At 42.7% G+C, this 17527-nt stretch overlaps 1 protein-coding gene across 1 annotated transcript in view; it reads right to left on the reverse strand.

The window, feature by feature from the left end:
* The window catches only part of cyth1a (cytohesin 1a), a 64276-nt gene extending 51604 nt beyond the window's left edge, over positions 1 to 12672 (reverse strand). Inside the window, exon 1 of the mRNA XM_079816257.1 lies at positions 12326 to 12672. Coding sequence (XP_079672383.1) covers positions 12326 to 12401 — 76 coding nt within the window. The 5' untranslated portion in view covers positions 12402 to 12672. The remainder of the gene's footprint in view (positions 1 to 12325) is intronic.
* Positions 12673 to 17527: the final 4855 nt, after the last annotated feature.

Raw genomic sequence — 17527 nt, forward strand, 5'->3', positions numbered from 1 at the left:
ACAATTCAGGACACATTCTTGTGCACTAAGTGTTGGCCTTTGTTTGCACACATGCAGATGGATGTAGCATCTTGTGAAAAACCTTCCCAGAAGAGTGGAAGCTATTATTGCATCAATGGGAGACGTTAATGCTATTTCTCCCTGCACATCCAGTACTTTTTTAATGAAATGCTAAGGCTCTGATATTAATTGTTGTTGATGGGATCTGGCTCACTGCTCCAGTTTATCCCAAAGGTGTTCAGTGGGGCAGATGGCCAACATGGCTGATCTTCAAGTGCTGTGTCTCTTTGGACTTTGTAACATGAGGAATCTAAAGTGCATGACTTCAAGCCAAATTGCTAGAAGAGTGCCTATTTGTATTAAGCACGGTGAAAAAGAAGTGTGCTTAATTGTATTGAATGTGCACTTGTAGTGTATTAAATCAATAAGCCCCATGAAGCCTTGGTTTACAGTGAATTTAGAACAGCTGTTGTTAGGCACGACCACAGCTTCATGGGGCTTATTAGTTTAATAAAATAGTCCATAACAAGGTGACTTATCATCAGATTTTATATTATATAATATATTTTATGATATAAGGCCACAGCCAGAGACTCGCTCATCCAACCACCAGAGGAAGCCCTCTCCCAAATATTGGCATCACTACATTTCTTCTACAAAAAAAAAAAAAAACCCTTCTACTGATACTTCCTATTTAGGTTTAAAGGGGTCATGACATGAGAAATCAAATTCACCTTGAGCTTTTGACATATAAGAGATATTTGTACCATAAAAACATCCTGAATGGCTCAAAAAAAGCTAATTTAAATATTACAGATTTGTGATGTCACATGGGCAAACACACTTGAAAATGACAGCCTCCAGAACAAGACAACAACAAATATCTATATCATCACACTATAGGCCCCACCCACTGGCGTTCAGTTGCTTAAAGGATTAGTTCACTTTAAAATGAAAATTACCCCATGATTTTACTCACCCTCGAGACATTCTAGGTGTTTTTGACTTTCTTCTTTCTGATGAACACAACCAGAGTTATATTAATACATATCCTGGCTTTATAATGCTTTATAATTCAAAGCTTTATAATGACAATGAACAGGGCTCACAAGTTTGAAGCTCAAAATAGTGCATCATAAAAGTGCTCCACACCGCTCCGGGGGGTTAATAAAGGCCTTCTGAAGGGAATCGATGGGTTTTTGTAAGAAAAATATCCATATTTAACCCGTTATAAAGTAAAATATCTAGCCTCCGCCAGACCGCCGTCCGTATTCAACTTACATAACTGGCGCGATGTAGGATGTCAGACGTTTTGAAGCGGTCCGTCGGAAGCTAGATATTTTACTTTATAATGTGTTAAATATGAGCCGTGTGGAGTACGTTTATGATGGATGCACTTTTTTGGTCTTCAAAACTCAATGGACCCCATCACTGCCATTATAAAGCTTGGAAGCGTCAGGAAATTAATATATATTTATATAATATATCTATATTAATATATCTCTGATTGTGTTCATCAGAAAGAAAAAAGTCATATACACCTAGGATGTCACGAGGGTGAGTAAATCATGGGGTAATTTTAATTTTAAAGTGAACTAATCCTTTAACAGCAGACATTTGCCTTCACTAGATGTAAGAGTTGCGTCAAGAGTAAATTGAAGCAATTATAATCAGTGATGCTGTCTACACTGATAAAGTATACAGATGCGTGTGCAGTTTCTGACACACTACACTCACTGGAGTCTGCCGACAACAGGACAACTGGAAAAGTGACATAACATTGACCTGGACGCGTCCAGTTTAAACAGCTTTTTTGTGTCTCTATACAGACTTCAGAAGGATACCAGCATCAGAAACAAGTGGATGGTTTATTTTAATGGAGTCCTGAATTGCGTCAGATGAATATCTGTTTGTTCAGAGCATTTTTGTTTTGTAAACAAGGCACAGCGTAATAGACCCTTTTCACATTTCCGGGTTTCTCAGAGCGGAAGTCGTCATAGTTGGGTTAACTATTGTAGTTGTGAACGAGAGAATACATAAAATATTTTTTTTGTGTACCCATTTACTCAAATAGCAAAAGAAAAACGGCACAATAGTGATTTTACAACTTTCAAAAAGAGGGAAAAAATAGAGTGAGATTGATAACGGCAATGAAAAGAGAGAAATATGTTCCTTTTTACCATCACTCCCATAGACGCTATTACTAAACACCCTCACAGCAGCGGTAACTTTTTTATTGTAATTTGATGCAAAAGTAATAAAATACAAAGTATTAGTGTTATAAATGTACATATATTTAAAAAAAAAATGAAAATACAAAAAAACGCTGCAGGATTTACGATATTGATGACCGTTAAAACGCGTCATCACAGTCTGTGAAAAGGGTCTATAGAGTGTTCGCAAAGAAACATGTTGACAGATGAAGCAGCAACTGTAGCATAATCTGACAGCAGCTGCATCACAAACCATAAGTAAATTATTTCATAATGCTTTGTCTGTAAATAATGGTTTTATATAGATAATGTGTTCAAAACACTAACTCATGTTAGGGTAGGGAATGGGAGATGAGACTCTGATTGGTTTATTGGACGTTCCGGCCAAAACACAGCCATGACTCATTAAGAGAATAGGTACAACCCTTTTGGACCATGCGTCTGGTGCGCCGACCGTTTTCTCCATTGTTAAACTAGCAAAACTGAATTCGGACACATCCTAAGTGCACCTGCACCATGCGCTTCAGACCATGTGCTCAGATCGTTAAAATAGGGCCCTATAAGTGACCCTCAAGGGACATATTAAAATGATTTAAAAAAACATGCCATGACCCCTCTAAAAGCCATGTGCTTCCATATGCTCACGTATTGCTCGTTCAACTGCCTCACTGAGTGTTTCCCCATGTTATCATTGTCTTGTCTCATGTTATGATCTTCTACCTGTTTATTCGATGTACATTTCTGGATTATCATTTCTGCCTTGATTGCTCGTTGGTCTGTTTGCCTGTTATTAGACTACTGTCTGTTTTACTGACCCGGTTTGTGCCCATTGTTTGGATTTGTTCATTAGACTCTTCTGCGAAATGGATTCTAACCCAACCTTGAGTCTGAGTTCATCTGAGTTCACAAACATGCAGAGTCTCTCATGTGTTAACTGGTAATACCCAAATGTAGTGAGAACAGACTAAATGTAAAGCAATGAAGTATTGGATCTTGTGTCTCAAATGTCCACCTCTTGCATTACCCGCTGTGATTTTCCAGCGGTCAGAGTAATGAGCCCCTGTCTTGATCTGTTCCCCATCGCCGCCTCCAGCCAAACGGAAGTCAAAACGTAGGGAACAATTTCCGTGTCACAAAGTGGACGGCAGCTATAATTTCAAAGCACCTGCTCTGAACTGACATACACAGGGTTTTAATTCAGTCTCCTATTTATCAAGAGCAATTAAAGCAACATTATCTTGGGATTTGTTGCACATTTCCAATACAATAATTGGGTTAATTAGATGGAGATTTTCATGTTTTGGGGGGATGTACATTCACAGAAGACCATTGCACTTGGAAGAGGTGAAATTAAGACCTTGCCAATTGCCATGCCATAATAAAACATTTAAATTGATTAGTATATTTGGTTTGGCCATGATAAGGAAGGAGCACTCTATTTCAAACAGTTACATCGACAATTTAGCTGCGAATAAGTGTATGAAATTGTGATCTAGCCATTAGATGAGTCATGCAAGACTCTCCGAAAGCATTCATGCATTAGTTCAAACTCATGCAGTCTTTTTGTGAATGTTGGGAGGGTGTTGAAGCTGAGGGAGGCACAGAGTTCAGCAACGTGAACTCAAATGAACTCTAACACCATCGTATGACGGCATTTCTGAACAAAGCTCCATTGCCCAACACAACAGGAGCAAATTCCCTATTGTCCTCTGTACATTTGCATCACACCAACTCAATCTACAAACCGGAATTTTCAGGTTCAGAAATTCCTGTCCCCATAAGCATCAGCATGCTGACTCGACATGCTGACGAATTCCTAGAACACTTCCTCAATCTGGCAGTCTAGTGAATGTGCTAACTGAAAGCGATGGGGAAATGTCAGCCCAACCAAATCTTGCATGCAGTAGCTACATTTGCATGTTTTGAAGAAAAATTCTTTACCACTGAGAAGCAATCTGAGACGTGGGAACTAGTTAGGTAATGCTAGCAGATCTTATATAGCTACCTGCCTAATGTTGTAGCAAAAAAGGCAACATTTGTGCCGATAAGAAAATTAATTAAAGAGACAAAAATCCAGTCTGGTTCAGTTATATCATTACTAGGGGTGTAACGGTACATTAATTTGATTCAAACCAACACGGTACAGACATCACGGTTCAATGCATTCAGTCAGACGATGAATACAGTCAGTCACAGAAGGGGGACGCGTGATAATGCAATGCTGTTTACTAACCACCACAGGAAAAAGAAAGGAAACAGAGGAGAAGAAGAATAGACGATCTGCAACAACCCAAAACAAGAGTTCAGATGGCACGCAAGAGCTTAGAGCCTATGTACTGAGTTTCAATTAATTTTTGTGACACACTCCACAAGCTTCACGGAAAGGAAACCGGGATGACAGAAAGTGACATCGTACTTGTTTTCTTTATTTTACACAAGCACAATGATTTGTTTTATTGTGAGTGTAAAGAAATAAAACCAGACCCTTTAGTTTCGAATGATCTCTTACTCTTGTCTGTATGATCATAAATGATGGAGTATTTTAAACTGTTTCCGCTGTTAAAACAAACCGTGACCTCAAAACTTGACTTCGGTGTCCCATTACACCCCTAGTCATTACATATGTGGAGTTCAGTCTTCTTGTCTTCACAAGTACACACTTACATCTTTGTCATCATATACTTTTTAATGTTGTGATTAATCTTGGAGCTGGTTGTTTTGATTCATGGCTTACAACTTACTGTTTGAACAGAACCAAGACAACCTATAAACTGGGCTTTTTAAAAAAAGAAGAAGAAGTTAAAAGCACACTGACTTGTGGATTCTACATGAGAATAAAGCATTGCTTATTCATTTTGAAGCTTGTGGTGTGTCTATATTGTTGACTAGCATTATCATTGGGATTGGTGTGCTTGAGACAGCTGTAGTCTAGACCAGACCTCCTAAGACCTAGACATATACAATCCCCAGACAGAAGGACACTTTAGCATACTCTATCTTTAAGTGTCTTAAGAACACTTACTTGGTTTTTATTTCATTAATATTATCCAGAAGTACAGTTTTTAAAATATACTTTTAAGATTTGTACAGTACAAGTGCACATTCGCTTAGTGGACAAAAACGCCCGTTACACCCCTAGTAATGACATAACTGAACCAGACTGTTTTTTTGTCTCTTTAATTAATTTTCTTTTTGGCAAACACAAATGTTGGCTTTTTGCTACAACATTAGGCACACAGCAAAATCCTCAGTGTTAAATGAACACTGCTGGTGTTTATATGAGTCCACATTCAATACAATTAAGCACACTTCTTTTTCACAAGTGTACAGCGTCATGGAATGTGGACAGAAGCTTTCAAGCTGAATTGACCCAGCCAATCACAACAGTGGCCGTTTACACTGGAGTCTCACAGAAGCCAATCACAGCAGTGGGCGTTTACACTGGAGTCTCACAGAAGCCAATCACAGCAGTGGGCATTAACACTGGAGTCTCACAGAAGCCAATCACAGCAGTGGGCATTAACACTGGAGTCTCACAGAAGCCAATCACAGCAGTGGGCGTTTACACTGGAGTCTCACAGAAGCCAATCACAGCAGTGGGCGTTTACACTGAAGCCTCACAGAAGCCAATCACAGCAGTGGGCGTTTACACTGAAGCCTCACAGAAGCCAATCACAGCAGTGGGCGTTTACACTGGAATCTCACAGAAGCCAATCACAGCAGTGGGCGTTTACACTGAAGCCTCACAGAAGCCAATCACAACAGTGGCCGTTTACACTGGAGTCTCACAGAAGCCAATCACAGCAGTGGGCGTTTACACTGGAGTCTCACAGAAGCCAATCACAGCAGTGGGCGTTTACACTGGAATCTCATAGTAGCCAATCACAGCAGTGGGCGTTTACACTGAAGTCTCACAGAAGCCAATCACAGCAGTGGGCGTTTACACTGCAGTCTCACAGAAGCCAATCACAGCAGTGGGCGTTTACACTGGAATCTCACAGAAGCCAATCACAGCAGTGGGCGTTTACTCTGAAGTCTCACAGAAGCCAATCACAGCAGTGGGCGTTTACACTGGAATCTCACAGTAGCCAATCACAACAGTGGGCGTTTACACTGGAGTCTCACAAAAGCCAATCACAGCAGTGGGCGTTTACACTGGAGTCTCACAGAAGCCAATCACAGCAGTGGGCGTTTACTCTGAAGTCTCACAGAAGCCAATCACAACAGTGGGCGTTTACACTGGAGTCTCACAGAAGCCAATCACAGCAGTGGGCGTTTACACTGGAATCTCACAGAAGCCAATCACAGCAGTGGGCGTTTACACTGGAATCTCACAGTAGCCAATCACAACAGTGGGCGTTTACACTGGAGTCTCACAGAAGCCAATCACAACAGTGGCCGTTTACACTGGAGTCTCACAGAAGCCAATCACAGCAGTGGGCGTTTACACTGGAGTCTCACAGAAGCCAATCACAGCAGTGGGCGTTTACACTGGAGTCTCACAGAAGCCAATCACAGCAGTGGGCGTTTACACTGGAGTCTCACAGAAGCCAATCACAGCAGTGGGCGTTTACTCTGAAGTCTCACAGAAGCCAATCACAGCAGTGGGCGTTTACACTGAAGCCTCACAGAAGCCAATCACAGCAGTGGGCGTTTACACTGGAGTCTCACAGAAGCCAATCACAGCAGTGGGCGTTTACACTGGAATCTCACAGAAGCCAATCACAGCAGTGGGCGTTTACACTGAAGTCTCACAGAAGCCAATCACAGCAGTGGGCGTTTACACTGAAGTCTCACAGAAGCCAATCACAGCAGTGGGCGTTTACACTGGAGTCTCACAGAAGCCAATCACAGCAGTGGGCGTTTACACTGGAGTCTCACAGAAGCCAATCACAGCAGTGGGCGTTTACACTGGAGTCTCACAGAAGCCAATCACAGCAGTGGGCGTTTACACTGGAGTCTCACAGAAGCCAATCACAGCAGTGGGCGTTTACACTGGAATCTCACAGAAGCCAATCACAGCAGTGGGCGTTTACTCTGAAGTCTCACAGAAGCCAATCACAGCAGTGGGTGTTTACACTGGAATCTCACAGTAGCCAATCACAACAGTGGGCGTTTACACTGGAGTCTCACAGAAGCCAATCACAGCAGTGGGCGTTTACACTGAAGTCTCACAGAAGCCAATCACAGCAGTGGGCGTTTACACTGGAATCTCACAGTAGCCAATCACAACAGTGGGCGTTTACACTGGAGTCTCACAGAAGCCAATCACAGCAGTGGGCGTTTACACTGAAGCCTCACAGAAGCCAATCACAGCAGTGGGCGTTTACACTGAAGCCTCACAGAAGCCAATCTCAGCAGTGGGCGTTTACACTGGAGTCTCACAGAAGCCAATCACAGCAGTGGGCGTTTACACTGGAGTCTCACAGAAGCCAATCACAGCAGTGGGCGTTTACACTGGAATCTCATAGTAGCCAATCACAGCAGTGGGCGTTTACACTGAAGTCTCACAGAAGCCAATCACAGCAGTGGGCGTTTACACTGCAGTCTCACAGAAGCCAATCACAGCAGTGGGCGTTTACACTGGAATCTCACAGAAGCCAATCACAGCAGTGGGCGTTTACTCTGAAGTCTCACAGAAGCCAATCACAGCAGTGGGCGTTTACACTGGAATCTCACAGTAGCCAATCACAACAGTGGGCGTTTACACTGGAGTCTCACAAAAGCCAATCACAGCAGTGGGCGTTTACACTGGAGTCTCACAGAAGCCAATCACAGCAGTGGGCGTTTACTCTGAAGTCTCACAGAAGCCAATCACAACAGTGGGCGTTTACACTGGAGTCTCACAGAAGCCAATCACAGCAGTGGGCGTTTACACTGGAATCTCACAGAAGCCAATCACAGCAGTGGGCGTTTACACTGGAATCTCACAGTAGCCAATCACAACAGTGGGCGTTTACACTGGAGTCTCACAGAAGCCAATCACAACAGTGGCCGTTTACACTGGAGTCTCACAGAAGCCAATCACAGCAGTGGGCGTTTACACTGGAGTCTCACAGAAGCCAATCACAGCAGTGGGCGTTTACACTGGAGTCTCACAGAAGCCAATCACAGCAGTGGGCGTTTACACTGGAGTCTCACAGAAGCCAATCACAGCAGTGGGCGTTTACTCTGAAGTCTCACAGAAGCCAATCACAGCAGTGGGCGTTTACACTGAAGCCTCACAGAAGCCAATCACAGCAGTGGGCGTTTACACTGGAGTCTCACAGAAGCCAATCACAGCAGTGGGCGTTTACACTGGAATCTCACAGAAGCCAATCACAGCAGTGGGCGTTTACACTGAAGTCTCACAGAAGCCAATCACAGCAGTGGGCGTTTACACTGAAGTCTCACAGAAGCCAATCACAGCAGTGGGCGTTTACACTGGAGTCTCACAGAAGCCAATCACAGCAGTGGGCGTTTACACTGGAGTCTCACAGAAGCCAATCACAGCAGTGGGCGTTTACACTGGAGTCTCACAGAAGCCAATCACAGCAGTGGGCGTTTACACTGGAGTCTCACAGAAGCCAATCACAGCAGTGGGCGTTTACACTGGAATCTCACAGAAGCCAATCACAGCAGTGGGCGTTTACTCTGAAGTCTCACAGAAGCCAATCACAGCAGTGGGTGTTTACACTGGAATCTCACAGTAGCCAATCACAACAGTGGGCGTTTACACTGGAGTCTCACAGAAGCCAATCACAGCAGTGGGCGTTTACACTGAAGTCTCACAGAAGCCAATCACAGCAGTGGGCGTTTACACTGGAATCTCACAGTAGCCAATCACAACAGTGGGCGTTTACACTGGAGTCTCACAGAAGCCAATCACAGCAGTGGGCGTTTACACTGAAGCCTCACAGAAGCCAATCACAGCAGTGGGCGTTTACACTGAAGCCTCACAGAAGCCAATCTCAGCAGTGGGCGTTTACACTGGAGTCTCACAGAAGCCAATCACAGCAGTGGGCGTTTACTCTGAAGTCTCACAGAAGCCAATCACAGCAGTGGGCGTTTACACTGAAGCCTCACAGAAGCCAATCACAGCAGTGGGCGTTTACACTGGAGTCTCACAGAAGCCAATCACAGCAGTGGGCGTTTACACTGGAGTCTCACAGAAGCCAATCACAGCAGTGGGCGTTTACTCTGAAGTCTCACAGAAGCCAATCACAACAGTGGGCGTTTACACTGGAGTCTCACAGAAGCCAATCACAGCAGTGGGCGTTTACACTGGAATCTCACAGAAGCCAATCACAGCAGTGGGCGTTTACACTGGAATCTCACAGTAGCCAATCACAACAGTGGGCGTTTACACTGGAGTCTCACAGAAGCCAATCACAACAGTGGCCGTTTACACTGGAGTCTCACAGAAGCCAATCACAGCAGTGGGCGTTTACACTGGAGTCTCACAGAAGCCAATCACAGCAGCGGGCGTTTACACTGGAGTCTCACAGAAGCCAATCACAGCAGTGGGCGTTTACACTGGAGTCTAACAGAAGCCAATCACAGCAGTGGGCGTTTACTCTGAAGTCTCACAGAAGCCAATCACAGCAGTGGGCGTTTACACTGAAGCCTCACAGAAGCCAATCACAGCAGTGGGCGTTTACACTGAAGTCTCACAGAAGCCAATCACAGCAGTGGGCGTTTACACTGGAGTCTCACAGAAGCCAATCACAGCAGTGGGCGTTTACACTGGAATCTCACAGAAGCCAATCACAGCAGTGGGCGTTTACACTGAAGTCTCACAGAAGCCAATCACAGCAGTGGGCGTTTACACTGAAGTCTCACAGAAGCCAATCACAGCAGTGGGCGTTTACACTGGAGTCTCACAGAAGCCAATCACAGCAGTGGGCGTTTACACTGGAGTCTCACAGAAGCCAATCACAGCAGTGGGCGTTTACACTGGAATCTCACAGAAGCCAATCACAGCAGTGGGCGTTTACTCTGAAGTCTCACAGAAGCCAATCACAGCAGTGGGCGTTTACACTGGAATCTCACAGTAGCCAATCACAACAGTGGGCGTTTACACTGGAGTCTCACAGAAGCCAATCACAGCAGTGGGCTTTTACACTGGAGTCTCACAGAAGCCAATCACAGCAGTGGGCGTTTACTCTGAAGTCTCACAGAAGCCAATCACAACAGTGGGCGTTTACACTGGAGTCTCACAGAAGCCAATCACAGCAGTGGGCGTTTACACTGGAATCTCACAGAAGCCAATCACAGCAGTGGGCGTTTACACTGGAATCTCACAGTAGCCAATCACAACAGTGGGCGTTTACACTGGAGTCTCACAGAAGCCAATCACAACAGTGGGCGTTTACACTGGAGTCTCACAGAAGCCAATCACAGCAGTGGGTGTTTACACTGGAGTCTCACAGAAGCCAATCACAGCAGTGGGCGTTTACACTGGAGTCTCACAGAAGCCAATCACAGCAGTGGGCGTTTACACTGGAGTCTCACAGAAGCCAATCACAGCAGTGGGCATTTACTCTGAAGTCTCACAAAAGCAAATCACAGCAGTGGGCGTTTACACTGGAGTCTCACAGAAGCCAATCACAGCAGTGGGCGTTTACACTGGAGTCTCACAGAAGCCAATCACAGCAGTGGGCGTTTACACTGGAGTCTCACAGAAGCCAATCACAGCAGTGGGCGTTTACACTGGAGTCTCACAGAAGCCAATCACAGCAGTGGGCGTTTACACTGAAGCCTCACAGAAGCCAATCACAGCAGTGGGCGTTTACACTGAAGTCTCACAGAAGCCAATCACAGCAGTGGGCGTTTACACGGAAGCCTCACAGAAGCCAATCACAGCAGTGGGCGTTTACACTGAAGCCTCACAGAAGCCAATCACAGCAGTGGGCGTTTACACTGGAGTCTCACAGAAGCCAATCACAGCAGTGGGCGTTTACACTGAAGCCTCACAGAAGCCAATCACAGCAGTGGGCATTTACACTGGAGTCTCACAGAAGCCAATCACAGCAGTGGGCGTTTACACTGAAGTCTCACAGAAGCCAATCACAGCAGTGGGCGTTTACACGGAAGCCTCACAGAAGCCAATCACAGCAGTGGGCGTTTACACTGAAGCCTCACAGAAGCCAATCACAGCAGTGGGCATTTACACTGGAGTCTCACAGAAGCCAATCACAGCAGTGGGCGTTTACACTGAAGCCTCACAGAAGCCAATCACAGCAGTGGGCGTTTACACTGTGTTTCACAGACACGCCCCTTTAAACAGAGCATTCAAGTCAGAGGCTAAAATCATACTAACATTATAAGTGCACCTTAGGAAACATTATAAAATAATAATAAAAATTCAGTTCAGGACCCCTTTAAAAAGGAAAGCATAAGCACCATAATCACAATCACAAAGGCATCATAACAGTCCATACGACTTCCGAGTCTTCTGAAGTCAGTCGATAGCTTTGTGTGAGGAACAGACTGGAATTAGAGCAGTTATACTTCAAAATATCTCCTTTTGTGTTTGTCTTTGGGTGAACTATTCCAGTAAATTGTAAGATTCAGATGAGGGCTTTATGAGGTCTTGAGAGGGTTTCAAGATCAACCCTGGCAAAGATGCTCAAAAAATCTCTTGACCATTGGGTTCGAGGGATTACATTACATCCGCCTATATAGTCCTTAATGACATTAAAAGATCTCTTCCTTCGGCTCCTGCCTGAGACTGAAGATCCTTTAAGCTGACCATACCAGCTCCAGGTTCATTAGGCAGAAACAAACTCTCTCTAATTCAGTCCCTCAGTTTGCTTTTCCATCACATGTTGATTATAGTGCATGAACTACTATTGCTTTCTGACTGCTCTTACCCTCTCAAAGTGAAATAAACTTGAGGATTGAACATTCAAGCTATTGTGGGATCTTTTAACTTGTGTATTGCCTCAAGTTAAAAGATCCCACCTCCAAGTCTGTGCAATATTCTGGTCTCGTGTCCCTCTTTCAGTGTATTCTTTATCATCTGTCAGTCATAAAATGGTAAGTATGGTTGCTTAAAGTAACAGCACAATGCTGAACAGTAGAATCAATGGTTGTGATTACAATGCCATGAAATATTAGACAGCTCTTACCTGGATAACTCCTTGGTATCGTTGGACACAAGAGAGCTTGAAAACTGGACACACACAATTCACTAACACTCCCCATGATCTCAGATTTAATGTTTTTTTCTGGTCTTTCTTTGCTACTTTTCTCCCTTCAGTGCCCGGGTCAAGCAACGCACGCCAAAAGCAGCCTGCCTGTCATGTCTCAGTATCTCACAGCGCTTGCTCCATGGGACTCGTCCTTGTGCTTGTGTGTTGTGCCTTGCTTGATAATCCCAACCGCTCTATGACACGCTCAGTACCTCACAATTTCATTTGTGTGTTTGTTTCCTCTTTCGCAACCTGCCACAAGAACTGCAACTCGTCTCTTCACCTCTCACCGCTAATGCCTCGCTCCACTTCTCTATTCTCCTAATCTGCCTTTCTCACACACACACTGACTATGAGATATTCTGAAGTCTGCACACATATAACACATATAAACACCACTGAAAATTAGTCTAAAAGACATACTTGTGTCAAATCAACATGAACTGATTACATGTCCTGTCTTGAACCACATAATGTGAACAATATATTAATGCACATTATCCCGAATAAACAAAGGCAAGATTTATAATGTTTTATCAAAATGTAATAACTTGTTTCTCCTCTGAAATTACTTTCTCAGGTCATGTGGGCTAAACAACCAACAGCAAAATAGCCATTTGCTTGAGCAGTTCTGGCTTCATTCTGGTTGGCAACGCCTACTTTTTGCCATCAAACAGTATTTTGCCATTTTTCCTTATTAGTGGCATACAGTGCAGGATAATTCTCACTCACTATCTCTGTCACACAAACCTGATGATCTATGGTTATTTTTATTTCTCCCATTTTAGTGATTTAAAGCAAGGAATATTTGTGTATGTGTAAAAATCTTAGAAAACGATTGATTTTCCATTACAGTGGCATCCAATCATTTCTCGGCATAAAATTAAGATCCGCTCCACATTCTTATTTATTTTGAATATCCTAGAAATATATAATGAAAGTAAAATGAGATGAGATGCATTTAATGCTGACTTAGTCGCAGACCAGTCAGGGTGCCCATGCTGACCCCTGTCTACCGCCGAAAACACCAACAATGGGCACGTGAGCATCAGAACTGCACCACAGAGCAATGGCAGAAGGTGGCCTGGTCTGATGAATCACGTTTTCTTTTACATTACGTGGATGGCCGGGTGTGTGTGCGTCGCTTAGCTGGGGAACACATGGCACCAGGATGCACTATGGGAAGAAGGCAAGCCGGCAGAGGCAGTGTGATGCTTTGGTCAATGTTCTGCTGGGAAACCTTGGGTCCTGCCATCCATGTGGATGTTACTTTGACACGTACCACCTACCTAAGCATTGTTGAGACCATGTACACCCTTTCATGGAAACGGTATTCCCTGGTGACTGTGTCTCTTTCAGCAGATAATGCACCCTGCCACAAAGCAAAAATGGTTCAGGAATGGTTTGAGGAGCACAACAACGAGTTTGAGGTGTTGACTTGTCCTCAAAATTCCCCAAATCTCAGTCCAATCGAGCATCTGTGGGATGTGCTGAACAAACAAGTCCGATCCATGGAGGCACCACCTCGCAACTTACAGGACTTAAAGGACCTGCTGCTAACATCTTGGTGCCAGATACCACAGCACACCTTCAGGGGTCTAGTGGAGTCCATGCCTTGACGGGTCAGGGCTGTTTTGGCAGCAAAAAGGGGACCAACACAAAATTATAATCATAATGTTATGTATGATCAGTGTATTTTATGTTATAATAAGGACACACTATAAAGATTGCTTTATGAAATGAAAGGGGAAGAATGGTTCTTGCAGACAAGTTATGAAAATAAAATGTCTTATTTTGCAACTTGCCTGTCAGAACTATTCTTCCCCTTTCATTCCATGAAGCAATTGCCTACATATGAACATGCACTGAAATATGACAGCTGGATCCCTGATAGAGATGCTGTTGTCCTTTAATGTCTTTCTCTTCAATGATTGTCATCAACTGTGCCTGCATTACTGCGAATCACCCAGTAGTCACATAAATGACACGTTACACGCCTCTGCCAATTCAGCATGCCGACTGTCTTTCTGTCAATCACAGTCAACAAGAGCGTGAAAATCACGAGTACAGAGAGAAAGAGAGAGATGCCGAGGGACAAAAGTCTCATGCGTGAGCTGCATAGTCAGGGAATTGAAATGCTGCAGCTGCACGTCAAACGTGTCACAGGACAGCAGACTGTCTGTCACCTCAGCAGCTCTGCTCACATCTGACCTTCACTTCCCTCTTAGCTGACATTTATTCTGCTGCTGCCAAGACGTGAAAATACGGCAAACGCTCATGGCACCTTCTGAAAGAGTTCCCACATCTGACCAATGAATTTATAAGACAACAGTCTTTTATTATTATTAATATATTTATACATGACAGTATAGTATTTCACAGTTTTTTCTTATTAGTGGCATACAGTTCAGGTTAATTTCTCACTCTCTATCTCTGTCACACATGACCCATTGCTATTCAATCTATGACGAAGTTCCCAAAAAGTTATGAACCAAAGTAAACATTTTTCTCGCTTTTCTGAAATAATTTCCCAATTCCAGCTCACCAATCTAGAAAACACATTTATTTACTGTGGAAATGTTCATGGCTTTTCCATAAATTATATTTCCAAGTTAGCCAAAAGTGTGGGAACTTTGAAGAATATAAATTCAGTATAACATATGCCTGCATTTGTGCAAATTTACTTTTAACTTCATATGGAATATAATACTTGAGTATATATAGATTTAAAGATAGCTGAATACCACTATTACAAATTACAATTTACCAAACAATACACATTGCACCATGAATATTTATTTCTATCCCAGGCCATCTAAAAAAAAAAATATTTTTGTTATATCACATCATTATGCATTAAGGGTTTAATTTTTATTTATTTACTTATGTATTTATTTCCCCCCACTATATTTCCTTTCAGTATATTTTGAAAATGCTGATTAAATGCAATAGAAGACACTTCAATTATGCTACAATGTCGCCCCTCAAAGGCCACAAAGTGTTATGTCAAAACTACAGCTGAGAGTCATTCAGTTCATAGGGACTGTTTTCATTTCTTCAAAGAATGTTCTTTGATAATCTTCATGCTGAAGCCTTTCCTGAGAGGTCCAAAGCTGATACAGCAGAACTACGATTTTAGTAACATTATTTAAATCAGGGGTCTTCATGTTCCTGGAGACTCACTGTCCTGAAGAGTTTATCATCAAGGTGTTGAAAATTACAGGCAAATTACAGTGTGTTGTAGCACCTTGGAACTAAACTCTACACTGGACAGTTTAATATCAAGGGAGGCAGTGCCTCCTTAAAAAAAATAGAATAGGATGAGAAAATAATCAATTTTACAAAAATAAAACAATGCAAATATTACAAAATATGACATAAAGAATGCATAAATCGCTAGTTTTTCTAAAGTAACAATGTCCAACAGAGACACCCGCAGGTAAAGTTACAGCAGGACGCCGTGTCTCTCTTGCCTCCCCTGAGTCCATTGACTTTTAACAGACCCCCTAGGCATGCAGTGAGTTTAGTGGGGGGTAATTGAGAATGAATGGTCACGTGAGAGGAGGCAATGCCTCCATCGCGCTATGATTGGATATTATCGGTTATGATTGGTTTGTGTGAAAAATCCGACCTCTTTCATTGAGTTAATGGAAAAAACGAATTAAAAAGTAAACAACTCAGCCACTTAGATTGCACCGCTTTATGTCATTTCAAAATCAAACTTGAAATGGCCTGAAAACATGATGACTGTGGGGCGTTTTAGTGAGCAATCAGCTTGGGGAAATTAAAAGTACATCTTCATGTCTGTAACGCACGTGTGTAGACAGGCAGATGAAGACAAAGACGAATAAAGTTCCAACACATGGTTTAATAGAATAATCCAAACAGGTACAAATCTAAAGGGGCGGCAGGGTACACACATAACTTGAAACGAGACGCAGGACAACAAGGAACTGAAACAGAGTGAAATAAGTACAGATGGTGATGGGGTGAACACAGCTGAAGAACTAATAATAACGGTAACCTAGGAGATAGACGAGTGGTGGGAATGTGACAAATGAAAACAAACTGAAAGTCCATGAAAACCAAAACTAACAGAACATAATGGTGGCAGTGTCTGTGACCAACCTGTGTGTACAAGCTTGAGGATTAATGATCCGAAAATAAGCTATTAAAAAAAGAACAGCTATAAAATATATTGTTTAAATTGTTACTGCCTTTAGTTAATATTTTGGAATAAATGTAAATATGCTTAAAACACTTACTTAATTAGATTTATACTTGGATTTAATAAATAGAACATTGATTACATTGTAAATGTAAAATTACAACAAAAAAAAAATGTTGTTTTTTGATGTAATGTAATTTTTGTTTTTGTTTTCATTATGCAAGGTTCACTAACAGTTTTCTATAGCTAATGGATTTAAAACAAACTGCAAGTTATGAAAAACGTATATAAATATGTAAAGGGAAACCCGTTAAATTGGCAGTAAGAACAATTAAGTAAAATAAAAAACAAATTTTCTTTGACAGCTAAATAAATTGTTTTTTTTTAATAGTAATGCTCTCTGGCACCATCTAGCTGTCAGAAAAACTATAACACAGCCAAATTTTCTAAGTGCGCGATTTTCTATCGAAATTACAGCATGATAAATAAAAAAGGCATGGCTGTTTCAGCCCAAATTTGGGTAAAATATGGACAAACCCAACCATTGGGTTACATTTTTTAATTACATTTTTAACCAAACAGTTGGTTTGTCCATTTTGACTCAAATCTGGGTTGAAACAACCCAGCATTTTTTTTGAGTGAAGAAGGCTTTGGTAAACATAAGGAAATGCAGCATTAATTCTCCAAATGAGCTAATTTTAGACTAATGGACATTGTTTTTAAAGTTACCTACTGCTCTTTGTCTACTTCGGAGCTCAACAGAAGGGGAAGACTGTCTCCAAACAGACACTGGCCCACTGGATCATGGACGCCACCCTCCAGGCTTATCAGACCCAAGTGCCATGTACCATGGGGGTATCACAGTCATGTCAGCTAGCTCTGTCACCGGTCTCTATGAAGCCCCTCGTCAGGTGGAGCCCACAACAGAGACTCTTCCCTATGTACTACTCTAAAATGGTGAGTCCATAGGA

Source organism: Gobio gobio (genome assembly GCF_949357685.1).
Source record: "Gobio gobio genome assembly, chromosome: 1".
NCBI classification, from domain to species: domain Eukaryota; kingdom Metazoa; phylum Chordata; class Actinopteri; order Cypriniformes; family Gobionidae; genus Gobio; species Gobio gobio.